The 13475-nt window shown below is 45.8% G+C and overlaps 1 protein-coding gene across 14 annotated transcripts in view; it reads right to left on the reverse strand.

Moving 5' to 3' along the window:
* The window catches only part of FYN (FYN proto-oncogene, Src family tyrosine kinase), a 214454-nt gene that overhangs the window by 10056 nt on the left and 190923 nt on the right, over positions 1 to 13475 (reverse strand). For all 14 annotated transcript variants that reach the window (XM_042987006.1, XM_042987010.1, XM_042987016.1 and 11 more), the window contains one exon: positions 1924 to 2055. In XM_042987006.1, the coding sequence (XP_042842940.1) occupies positions 1924 to 2055 (132 nt within the window). The remainder of the gene's footprint in view (positions 1 to 1923; positions 2056 to 13475) is intronic.

The raw sequence follows: 13475 nt of genomic DNA on the forward strand, positions 1-13475 counted from the left end.
AGCAGGAAAGACTGATGTCTTCCTGGATTTGATGCATCTTTTATCTATCTGACTGTAAATTCCATGAGTGCTGGGACTACATTTGTTTATTTGCTCATTGTTCTATCCCAGGCAACCAGAACAGTGCCTCACTCCAGGAAGGCTTTAATCAGTTTCCTGAGAGTGTGAAATGTCTTATTTGTACTCATTTCCTAGGTAGAGTAAGATGCCCGGTGCAGTTCACACTCACCGACGCTCTGCTGAATGAATGAACCCTAGTCTGAGTTCTAAAATAAGGCCGTTTTCTTTATGCTAGAACCAAACTTGGTAAAAGACTCTCCCTAGAAGCACACACCTGCCTGCCTTCCCTGAGGCCCCAGCCCCTGCGCCTTTGTCTGGGTTTCTGTGTGCAACCCTGAGAAACAAAAAGCGGCTTTGTATCACTGAAAGGAAAGCCTTTACGAAATGCAAAACAACATTAACCTTTTCCCCTTCACTGCATTCAACACACTGCCCAACCGTAAACCTGGGGGATTCAGGGAGAAATTGGTTCAAAATTCAGGCCAAAAAAAAAAAAAAAAAAAGGAAAAAAAAAAAGATGCCTTTTATCTTCAAAATCCCAAGACCTGCACATTTTCCCCCTTGAGAAGCAACTCAAAAACGCCCCTGCTGTGCTCCAGGCCCCTCTCGGGCAGCCCTTTCTTGCATACTGCTTGGCTCTCTTGGAGAGCCTGTCCACTGGTGCATGCTGGGAGGAGCCGCCCCCCGCAGCAGGAGGACGGACTTCCACCTGCATCTCCAAAGGCCCAGGGCTGGCGCTTCAGAGACACGGAAATTTGTCCATTTTGTCTCTGTGCCAGCCTGGCTCTCCTAGGAGTCTCAAGGCCACGCCAACCCGAAAAGAGATCCTCTTTGCTTCTCTGCATTCTCTGAAAATGACCAGAAATAATCATAAAAACGAACAAAGGGATTACAAATTAATCTGCCCTCGCTGTCTCCTCTGACTGCAAAGATAGAATTACAAACCCAGGATTTGCAAAAGACCTCAATTCCTCATTAATCTCCACTATCGTTTCTATCTTGGCTATTTTTTTTTTTTAAGCTCCTTTCTTAGGCAGGGAATGAGGGGGAGCTATGTTCTTTCTTCACTCAACAGTAACTGAAAAATATGTCCTTAACATTTCAGAAAGCAGATTGTCCATGTGCTGTAATATAACCACTAAAGCGTGGAGGTGAAATGGCACGAGTGTCCTTTATGTCACCATCTGTCGAAATTAATGAATTTAAGTGTGGAAAACCTAAATCTGTGGTTTCTTTGAAAAGCATGAATCTGACAATCCTGAAAAATTCCAGGGCCTAAGAATCTCTAATTTCTTTATGTTGCACTTGTTCTTCTAGGGCATATTTTGACTGTTCAGCACAGGGCAGTGAGTGGCCTCTAAACTGTGTTTCGCATGTGCCTCTGCTCTCTATGGCCATCTGGAGCTGGGGCCTGCAGAGAGAACAGGTCCCGGCATTTTCCCGCCAGGTTCACTCCATGGGTCAATGCTACAGTGTAATCAAAAAGCACATCTCTTTCCTGGAAGTGTCTGCAAACTCGATTTGGGTTGAGTTTCTGCCAGCCACATTTCTGCTCCTGGAGCCACGGATGCACACTCCTACTGAGAGAGGAGAGATTCCATGCACTGGGGTGGACTGCAACCTCATATGAGCTGCTGTTCACATGACTCCTGGCATACAGTGCATGGTAGCTGCTTGCCTGCATGATGTCCATGGTGGCTCCCAGTTCTGCTTTCCCATGGCTAAATACCTGTTCGTGTTCTTTAAACTCGTGCACAGCAGAAAGCTGAGGATGGGGCTTAGAAGGCAAACTGAGAAGTGTCCCCAGATGGTGCTGAGACAGCATCCAGTCGGAGGCCCATTGCTGCCAGGTCCCGCCCTTACCTGGGTATGGCACTCTTCCTTTGGTGACCAGCTCTGTGAGTAAGATTCCGAAAGACCATACGTCAGACTTGATCGTGAACCTCCCGTACAGGGCTGCTTCGGGGGCCGTCCACTTAATGGGGAACTTTGCACCTGCAGAAAGAACATGTGATTGATTACTTGGCAGGCAGAGAGCATATGGCACCGGGTATGGGGCTGGGGAGGAAGAGTGCTAGGAACCACTTTCACAGGAGCAAGTTCATAGAGGAGGAGGAGAAAGTGGTCAATAAGGAAATGGAGTACAACCGACTACAACTGAGCAGCTGTGGGGTCTAGTGCTGGCTCTGTGACCTTAAGCAAGCTAGTTTAATGTTAACTTGCCCACCAAAGGGTTGGGAGTTCAAAGCTCCTTAAAGCTCTGGTTTCTAGAAACTGGAATCTATGATCACACTGAATGTCACAGGTTTGGTCTGGATAAGGGGCTGACCTGCGATTTAGGGAACTCATTTCATACGTCTGTTCTTTTGCTTTGAAATTATGTCATATTTTAATAAATATATATAGTATTAAATCATAATGCTACTCTCATGAATTCTTTGATATAGAAGGACCGACCAGAGTGTGTTCTTACGAGGTACATAAAAACCAAATCAAACCACCGTGATTGTCTCAAGGTGAAGACAATTTACTGTAGCCCATGTATTTTGTTGAAATGGGCTCTATGGCCTCCTATATCCACAGCAGAGAAATGATTTTGCCTTTGGCTACTTCCCTCCACCTTGTCTCCCTGAGAGTGGCCATCTTTGCTTCTGGGATAGTTTTTTCTTTGGTAGTATATGATCTCTTGTTTACCGCCCAACCTTTCTCCTACCAGCCCGAGAGGGTACTATTTAATAATGTTTGCTTTCAAAGAGCAGTCTTGCCTCAGTGACTATCTTAGGAGTCTGATTTCTCAAGACCAAGCAGCAAATTCATGCCAGTCAGGAGAATCTTTTCTTTGAAATTTCTCTGATCATTAAAAGAATCTTCTCTCCAATCTAAAAGGAAGGCTGTTCTTTATAAGGCCAGTTGTGTGTATGGGGAATTAAAATTGATTCGGCAGCCTGTGCGCTCACGTATTAGGCTCAGCAATTATAAAGCAGTTCTAGATATCTCATTGAACAAACTGAAAGAAAAACACAAGGAATTTTTGTTACTGATATAAACACAATTATATGTTAAAAGCATGTTAATTTTACATAGGAGCTCCTACAAAAACCATACAAAGGCTGACAGAATCACAAATTTTTGTGGTATCTTCTATGAAAAGTCACAATGTGCAAAAGTGGCAAATAATTAAAATCTTTAAATTAGTATGGTTTTAATAACCAGAGGTATGATAAATTACAGCAATTAGATTTTTGTTTTAAACACAGTACATGATAACATCTTTAGCAAATCTGCCCTGGCATTTTCTGGCAATATAATTTTCCTCTCCATCTCTTTTATGCCAGTGTGAAATGAAATTAAAAAAAAAATCCTACTATTTCATTATGTGGCATCTCACATTTACACTGGAGCAGACAAGTTATTCTATGGTTTTCTTTTCCTTTTATGCACGGAGTTATTTTTAATTAGCTGTGTTTCTCAAGCATAATTATTTCTATCTTTCCTTAAGTGCTGCATGATTCCACACAAGGCCTGGTATTCTCTGAACAGTCATTTTGTTTTTAAAGTTTCTTTCAAAGCGTTCTTCTGTGTGAGAACCTACCCTCGAGCATTCTGTTCACGCAGCTTTGGACTCTGAGCCGCTGGGATTAATGTGATAGATTTTCTTCAGTGTCGAGAACAGACTTTGCCCTGGACCAAACCTCAGCTGGAGTTCTCTTATTTCAGAGAATTAAAGGTATATTAAATTCATTCCTATTTAAACTATCTCTTGAGCCAAATGGCTTGGAAATCTATGTCCATCTCTAAAAGCAAAAAGAACTTTTTTTTCTCCCTTGTGCAGATACGACTCCTGTAAATAAAATGACAAACAAAAGGAGCCTTTCTTCCCTTCTTGGAATCATTCAACATTCGTGAAGGTGTGTATGATGCTAACAGTAAACCGCTCAAAATTTGGATAAAGTCACTTTGGATTTTCTGAGAGAAGATTTCATAATGTGAGCTTGAAAAAAAAACCAAACCCAAATGTCAATATATCAGCCATTTGTGCTAGTCGGCTTTGTTGTTTTCTCATTACATCATCTACAGCAAGAACTGTAATATGTAAACCTTCAACAAGTAGGTTCAGACAAAGGCTGTAATCGATCTCTGATAGGAAACCATTTGTGGATATGTGCTTTGAGACTTAGTAGCAGGGGCTTACGTAAATAAACTTATTTTGCATTAGTTTTCTTTCTGAGATAAGCAATATGTTTAGTTACACCTAATACATTTTGGAAGAAAAAGAAAGAATATCTTTGTCCAATTTCTCCTACTTCTTTTCAATCTTAAAATAGCAGCCACTGTTGACAAAACGAGCTTCTCTAAAGACAACTCGTATTTTCCTTTTCAAGGCAGACAAAAGGTTAATAAATTAAAGCAGCGATGATCTGTTAGTCATTAACTATGGTTTCAACAAAAGAACTGATTGATGTTCACTCTTTTACTCAACTCATTACCTCTATTTCCGCTCACCTTGGTTTCCCACCTCCTGAGGGTACAGATGTAGTCCCCAACTGGGGAGAGTTCAACCCCCGGTTTGTGGCAGTGGTGGGTTGGGGAGGGTATCTCTAAGGAGATGCAGCCCCAAATGGGAAAGAGTTCAACCTGGGGTTTGTGGTGGGTGGGGGCATGGGAGTGTCTCTATCCAGGCAGGCTGCATGTTGCAGACCCAGGCCTATGAGAACAGCATTGCTGGGGCTGTCTGGAATACCACCTACACAATCCCACAGGCAGCCTTGCTGGGGGCTGCGGTAGGCTCTCTCCTCAGGTGAAGTCAAGAAAGCTCAGAAACCTGGAAGGAATTCCCAATCTCCTGGGTATAAACACTGCCTTTCCCTTGAAAATAAAGTTCTGACAGGCAGAAAGTCAAGATCAAAGACGTCTTCTAAGCAGTATAGATTTGTAGAAAAAAGGAGACAGTGTCCAGAGGCCTATACAGTGATGAACTTGGCTCTGTTATGTAACCAGCTGATTCGCTCTTCTTGAAATTCTCCTGTTTGGGAGCAGGATTCAGATGCCAATGCAATTTCCTTTCCTTTGCGTTTTATTCGAATAGCAAACTATGGCAGGTAGGATAATCTGTGTCACTGGTATCATGTAACACTCTGTGAACTTGTTCAATGTTTAGATGCACTAAAAAATATAGGAATTATCATTCATCATTGCTCTAGTTTCTACTTCTTACTGAATTTACTCTAACAGTTTAGGATTCTTTTAAGCCAACACACAAAACGGTGAATGTAATATATATGAGTGTAATGCATGGACTTGAAACGCCTTTTCCACTGTTTCCTAGGTTGTGTCTGCAGATTTTGTACCTCTTAGGATAAAGCCCTTGCTGAAAGTCTGACCTGGTGTGCCACTGGGGCCCATGTCCTGGAACCACCTTCTGGGTAGGGTGTCTTTGCACTTGCGCCATTTACCTTCCTGCAATCGTGGTGAGGACCGGTGAGCCTCATGCTGAGCCATCAGGCACCTACATCTCAATCCTGTTTCTCTAAATTCTGTTGAGATGTGAACCGACTGGTCATGAGCTCGGTGTGACAACAGGGGATTGGACTCCCTCTCTTGGCTTCCACCTCTCTCGTGACCCCAATGTCACCTGCGTTTGTATCACCTGCTGGGCCCTCCCTCTTGAATTCCTGACCCGTGTATCGGATTCTCTCCCCAGCCTCTCCACTGGGAGGCCTCAAAGGGCCTTTCAATGCAACATCCCAAATTTACCTTTCCCCACGGTTTGCCTTGTCAACCGCCTAGCTGATGAGACCAGAATGCTGCAAGGCCCCCTCATTCAGATGCTGCGTATATCTGCCCATCGCCATACATTTTCCCTGAGTCCCCTTCCACCTCTGCTGCTTCACCACTTTTCATGTTGAGTCCATTTCACTCCGGAGAGTGTGTCTGTGTGCCTTCACTACCCCTACTCTGGTCTGTGCCTGCTCGCTCACGGTCACCTGTCTGGACTCCTGCAATGGCCTTCCCATTGGGCCCACATTTACAGTCTGGTCCCTCCTCCCTATCTGTCCAGCCTCTTGTTATCCTGGGCCTCCTGCTCCTCCCTATCTCCAACCTGTCCATTGCCCCTCTCTGATGGTTCCTGCCTGCTGCAGGGCCACGGGGCAGGCTGTTCCCTTTGCTGACGTCCCTCTCCCGTGGCGAACTCTTGCTCCTTTGCTCTTAGCCTAAGTGTTATTTGCACAGGGAACCTCCACCTGAACACTAAGACTGGGGTAGGTTCCCTGGTGCTGTGCTGCCAGAGCGTCTTGTTCTTTGTGGCTGCTACTTTTCAAGGGCAAATGAATACGTTTGAAATATGCCTCTCCCAACAGATAGAGACTGTCCTTGAGGGCAGGAGCAGGTCTTTCTGGATGGCCACCTTATCTCTAGTACTGAGCCCAGTGCCCGGTGCCCAGAAGAAACTAAAGAGGTGGTGAATGAGTAATTGGACAGATGCTTAGCCCTCCCAGCCTTCCTTTCCAGCCTGAACTGCCACAGCTCCTTACTTATTATTAGCTCCCTGCTCTCTGGAGGGTCCTCTCCTTGTCCTCAGTGACCAGTGTCACTGTCTGTCTCCATCTGGATGCCCTTATAAGGGTCTAACAACTGCCGACTACTGTAGAAAAGCATCTGTCACAAACTAATGACACTTAGAAACACCCGGAAAAACCTGTGTCTTTAGTGCCAAATGAAGCGTGGAGTGAATGTGTCTCAGACGGAGGGAACCCCAGACTTTGCTCTGTGAGGAGCAGGGGGTCTAGATCCCTGGAGTTGCAACTCGGGGTGGGGGTTATATCAGCAAAAAGACAAGGTGGCCAGGGGCCTTGGGAGCGTTCACAGCAAAACGCAGTGGAACATCTTTTTCCGAAAAGACTGAACAGGAAAGCGGGTAACTGGATGCCCATCGCTCACACTCACAGGCCCTGGTCTTCCTTATGAAAAATCAGGTTAATAGTCTTCCGGGCTTTAGGTATGAGGAAGGAGAGGGTCGTGGATTTATTTGGTTATCAAAGTTGGACCACAAAATAACATCGAAACCCCACTAGTGCTGGCTGGTTTTGTCTTCTCTTGTTTCCTACCATGAGCACTTCTGAGTTCTTCCCCTGTGGCCGGCACTGTACCTAGTGCCAGGGAGCCACCAGTGAGCTCAACCCCTGGCTCTCATGGAGCATGCGGCTTAGTCCGGGAAGGAGACAAAATAAACGAGTGGCCGTGATATATGTCAGACGGTGACAAATGCTATAAAGAATGATAGAATGGGCTACAAGGACAGATTTTACGGGGCTCTGCAAGGCCCGCTAAGGACGTTGGGTCCCATCCTAAGTGTGATGAGAAGCCACTGGGGCTTGTGAGTAGAACATGATGACATCCCACCTCACTGTTTCTCCTTGTCTTTCAAATGTAGCAGACAATAGAGCATTACCTCGAGAAAGATTTACGATGAGAAAGAATGTGAAGAGCATTTCGACTTTTCAAAACTCTCGAGAAGCATCATGACATTTCAAAGCCCATGGGCATCTATCAGCAATCAGTATCGGATAAGTTATATTTCTGTTGTCACCTCTGACATCATATTTAACTAGTGGCTCTGGTCACATTTGTGCTATTTTTAGCACACTTTTCAGGTTTGAATAATACCAATAATCTCAGCAACAAAGGAGTAAAATAGCATAGTCCAAAACTGCAAAGCTCAAACATTTTTATGGGAAATGAATTACTTATCTTTTCTGAGTTTATTCTTCCCCGATGTCCCTCCTTCCTTCCCAAGCCTTTCTTGTGTCTCTGCTTTAGGCTCTTCTTCATACTTCACTTTCTTTTTTTATTTTTTAAGTTTATTTATTTTGAGAGTGCAAATTGGGGAGGGGCAGAGAGAGAGGGAGACACAGAATTCGAAGCAGGCTCTGCACTGTCAGCGAGGAGCCCCATGCAGGGTTCAGACTCATGAACTGTGAGATCAAGAGTCAGACACGTAACCGACCGAGCCACCCAGGCGCCCCCATCCTCGTTTTCTAATGGCCTCGGTGTTGTGGACTCCTCCCACCCTGTTTACTCCCTTGGGGAACAAACACAGGTTCTCATGACTTCTGCTGCCCATCATCTCTGCATGAACAGGGCTGGAAATACTACATAGACTGTTTCTCCTCGGAAGTCCCAGTTTTTGATTCGCAAATGTCTAAGGGACAAAGCCTCTAGGGTGTCTCACCTTTATCTCAAATGTGGCAACTAACTATGAATCTAAATTCATCATTTTACCAACTCATCTTACTATGCATAAGATATTTTATTATAAAGGATATTCTTGTATTAGGTAAAAAATTTTACTAAAAGACTGACCTGACTTAAAAAATTTATTCTCACTATAATATTTTAGGATGCAAATGGAGAATCTTTTTTTTCCCTCCTACTATCCCTTTTCTGGGGGTCACATCATCATTCTGCCAGGCTGCAAAGCAGAAAAAACCTGAAAGCCAGCTGGGACTTCTCCCTTTCCTTAAACCTCTGAGCTAATCCATCACCAAGGTTTCTTTTTTTCTTTCTTTCTTTTTTTTTTTTTTTAGTAATCTCTATGCATAACATGGGGCTTGAGCTCATGAGTCACATGCTCTACCAACTGAGCCCGCCAGGCACCCCATATCACCAAGGTTTCCTGTTTTCTTCTTTGACATGTCTCTCAAATTTTCTCTTTCTTATTTAAGCTCTTTGCTGAAACCTGTCTTGGGTCCTCATCCCTTCTGATCAGTCCTCCTGTCATGGTGCCCTGCCTTTGGATCACTGTCCTTTCAATGAGTCACTTAAACCAATGAGTTCATAACCTTCTCCTCCCCAACCTCATTGTGCCTCCCCACCCCCAAATGCATGAAGGCAAACTCCTCCACCTGTTTTTCATACCCATGTATCTGTTCCACTTTGGCTCTTGCTACCCCAAACCCATCTTCTAGTCTGGTTTGCTTTCTCAGAACCTATACCCTGCACTTGGCATAATCATACCTGTTTCTTGTTAGCTTTTTCTAAACATCTCCTCTCCTTCCACCTGCATAGCTGAAGCCTACTCATCTCAAGTCCCACCTTCTTCATAAAGTCACCTGTGATTACGCCAGCCTTCAGTGATCTCTCCCATGCACTTGGAGCCGATGCTATGAGTAACGGTTTAATGCTTGACAGTAATATCCACCATAATGGCTAAACATACTGAGGGCTTGCTAAGTGTCAGGCATCACGCTAAGTGCTTTACATGCAGGAGGTGCATACCAGTAACAGTCCTGTTCTCCAGATGAGAAAACTAAACAGAAAGGTAAAATGAGATGCCAAAGGACATGTGGAAATGGTGAACTGCGATTTGAAGCAGGGAGCCTGGCTCCAGAGCCCGAGTGCTTAAACACTATACACCGTGCGGCTGTGTCCACGTCTCCAGCATGTCTTTCTGCTAGTTCTGCATGGGTTATTTTTTTATCTCCTTAAATAGAATGTAAACCCTGGGAGGTCAGAGACCATGTTTTATACTTAGATTCCTCTACAGGACCTTGCCTAAGGCTAGTTAAAGAGCAACTGCTCAACAAATCTTTATCTGGCTAAAGGGTCAACCTAGCAATATATCTAACACTGTGACGGCCAAAGAAATTCTCTTCCTTTACACAGATTCAAATCAAACCCAAACAAGAGAAGAGTAAATACACGGCAGTGTAGCAAACTAATAGTTGTTTCCACCCTTAGTGTTATAGGAATAAAATCATCCTTACCATACTCTAGGACAGTCTGAGCAGATGCTCTTGGTGTGTAAGTGAAAACAGGAAGGCCAGCTAAACTCATTATGTCAGGATGGCGCATCCTAACCCCGGGCTCCATTCCAGTTAATGACGGTCCTATATCCCTAGTGGTCAGGCAGTCTATTTTCTTTGTCTCAGATAGAAATAGTTCTTACTTGATTTGGTTACTTACTATACTGTATGCATCTTCATGCATTAAGATGACGGCAGTGGCATTAGAAATGTTCAAATGAAGATGGCAGAGACTTCTGCTCCCAAGTCTACCTCCTGCACTAAGTGTATGTAAGCTGGCCAGGGATCAGGGAGAAAATGCTCTTCAGTGACAATGCAAATGGGCCCACCCGTGGGCTGCGCTGGGATTGAGGGGTCATTTGTGGAAGGCCCAGGGTGGCCATTTACGAAAGCAGTTTCTGAGTCAGCGTATCTGGGCTTGCACATTCAATTTACTGGGTGACCACTTAAAACCTCCACCAGTCTCAGTCTCCATGGCTGTAAATCGGGACAATGATAACCTCATGAGGTTGTGGTGAGAATTATAAACAATGTAAGGGGTTCAGCACAGCATCTGGTGCCTGAATAAATGCCAGCTATTATTTTATTTGGACAGTAATGCAAAGGCACTGAGTTGCATCAGGTTAGCCAAAGCTCTCCAAACTTTAAGAGAGGAAAAGAGGATGAAGAAAACGCAGTGTGCTCATCAATCAATTACTGAGAACTTACTGAGCCTCCAGTTAGTCCCTAGTGCAGTGGGAGGGGCTCCTGAGACAACCAAGCATGGGTCACCTCCTGCCGTAGGCCTTTCTAGGCAGCCAGGGAGACAGAGCTCACAGGCAAATCCAACAGAGAGCTAAACAGACTGTGGTGCTGGCTTTGGGAGAAAGAGGGCTCAGGAGAGAGGGAAAGAATGCACAGAGAATGGGGTCTCTGGGTAGAGGTGGCCACGCTGAAATGCTGCAGTGTGCCCCATGTTGCTCCCTGGGAGAGGCTCAGCTCAGGGGCCAGGACAGGCCTGGGTGGGGCCCAGCTCACATTATTGGCTCTTGGTGGAGAGTTGGACTGTTAAGCCATGCCCCCCCCCCCCCCCCCCACTGATTCCATAGCCCGGTTTCAGAAAATTTCCCCTCTGGCTAAAAAACTGGGCCAAGGTAGAAAAGGCAAAGCCAGTGTGGAATAAAAGCAGCCAAATCCTTCCTGCAGAGAATACGTTGGTGCCCTAATAGTTTTTCAAGGGGAAAAGGCATTAGCTTCAACCACAGACACCGTTTTTCTGAACCAAAGATCCATCCAGGGTCTTCTTTAATTATGAAGTCACAAGCTCTGCAAATTATGGCATTCAACATTAAATAATATTCAGTACTTCAACTTTAAAGTTACCCTGAGGGATAACGGAAAAGAAATCACAAATCATGCCAGTAACAGGAAGCTGATTACATTGGTGGGGAGGGGTGACAAGGCAGGACTAGGACAGGATATCCTGTAGGAGAGGTGAAATCAAAGCTGACCCGACCTGGAACTCAGTGGTTATTCAAACAAAACAAGGATTTCAAATCCAATAAAACTGGGCAAAGCCAAAACTCAAGATTTTTCATACTAGGCCAAAGGAATGACTTTCAAATTTCCCAAACGTGTCTGGAGTAATACAACTGTGTGTTTTCCAGTTATTCCTGCTGACACACGCTGTTGAAATTTCTACTATAGATTCATAAGGTCTTATCACCATGTTTTAAAAGTAAAAGTAAAGGAGAAGTAAAGGGTACAATGAATTCATATGATGTGCCCTCTGCAATGCATACAGTGAGCAGGGAATTTGAGAAGGAAGGAGGTAAGGAGGAGGGAGGGGGGAGTGCTGTCCCATCAGGGGTGTGGGTGGAGGAAGAAGCAGTTCGGCCCAGGAAGACACGCATCAAGGGCCAGGGGCAGCGCCGGAACATACCACAGAGACAAGGCTTGGCTGGCTGGGCACAGATCCAAAGTCTGGTGTGGCTGCCTCCACGGAAGGGATATTCAGGCTGAGAGGGGTGAGGAGAGTCCCGAGGGAAGCCCCAAATGGAGGACCAGACAGAGAAGGGGTACAATCAGAACAACTAGACAGGGGGGAGCAAATCCAGCCTCCAGAGAGATTGGGTTTGAGGTTGCTGCCAGGGCAGGAGTCCTGGCATCTCGGAGTTGAGGAAGGAAGGGCGGGCGGCTAGATGGACTGGGAAGGACGGCAGAGCCTTGTGCGGAGGAGAACAGGACGCAGGCTGTGACAGTTCTTTTGCCATCTGGGGGGGGGGAGCCAGGAGGGGAGGGCACTCTGGCTGCTTGTCTCCCCACCACCCTCCTCCCAGTGGGGACCAGTGGCAACCCAGGATAATGCTCACTGGGGGCACAAGAGAATGAAATTCACTGGCCTCTCCTCTGAAATCACGGGCATTTGGTCCTCTTACTCTCAGGAAGGAAATCTAAGACCCATCCAGAAGACTCTGCTTAAAGTACAGACCGGGCTGGGCCGGCTTGTGGAAGTGGTTATCTTGGGTGGAACTGAGGAAAGAAGGAACCTTGCTAGCTAGTCTAGAACACCAAAGCTCCGAGTAATTCCAATGATCCTTCCAGCTTTCTGAGAGCCAAATGAGAAGAAGCATCAGAATAAAAATTCTGACTCACAATTCTCATAGGACAGACACTACCTTTGTGGACTTTTACGCGGAATGAAAGACAAGAAAGCTGTGTGTAGGGCTCTGGAACCACCTGTATGCTGCTGTTCAGGGTGGTGAGAACTCGGACCTAAGTAAGAAACACGTGTCTGGGATGCAGCTGAACCCAGAAATCATTCCAGGAATCCAGCTACCTCCAGAAGGGGCAGTGGGCCTGGTTCAGTCTGACATCATTGCTGCAAAGGCTGTGTGCCTTCCTTCAGCGGGAAGAAACGGAGGCTTCACAATGTGGGGCAGTTTTCATCTGCACTGCCTGTCCCTGATTATCCAGATGATGCAAATGAAGGAGTTCCTTCTGCCAGCAAAGCAAGATGAGGAAGCCAAGTGACATTTTTGATGTTTGATGGCAGTCTGCAGTTCCTATTTACACACTTTAAAATCACAGAGGGTGACCATCTGCTTCCTTCTTGCTGATTACTAAGAAACGTGGGATGCAGAGACCAAGGACATGCTCTTGACCATTCAGAAACAACCGCCAAATCGCTCTGCCCAAGACAGCACAAAGGGGAAAGACACCCACACGGAATACAACATGTGACTGCCCAGTGCGGAGAACGAGGACAGATATTGAGGGGAGCGGGCTCAGTGATCAGGGCCTATCGCGGTCCCATCTGTTCCCCCCCCCCCCCCCCCCCCGGGACTGTCAGGGAGTAGAAGGAGTGAGAGCACCCCCTTCCTGCAGTTTTAATCTTGAAGGAGAGTCCAGGGTAGGCAAGGGTGCGTTAAAGTGCCTTTCTTTTCACTGTAATTTTTGGCTTTCCGCAAGTCCTTTCTACGAGGAAAATGGACGGTCAGATCCGTCTCCCTTTCCCGGGCAGAATGACCCACGGTGGCTCCGCAGATAAACAAAGCACCCCTCTCGGAAATGCCGCGGAAGCCCTGGGCTGTAAGCGGCAGAATACAAATGAAGCGCTTTTCTGCCTAGTGA

Source organism: Panthera tigris, chromosome B2 (assembly GCF_018350195.1).
Source record: "Panthera tigris isolate Pti1 chromosome B2, P.tigris_Pti1_mat1.1, whole genome shotgun sequence".
NCBI classification, from domain to species: Eukaryota; Metazoa; Chordata; class Mammalia; order Carnivora; family Felidae; genus Panthera; species Panthera tigris.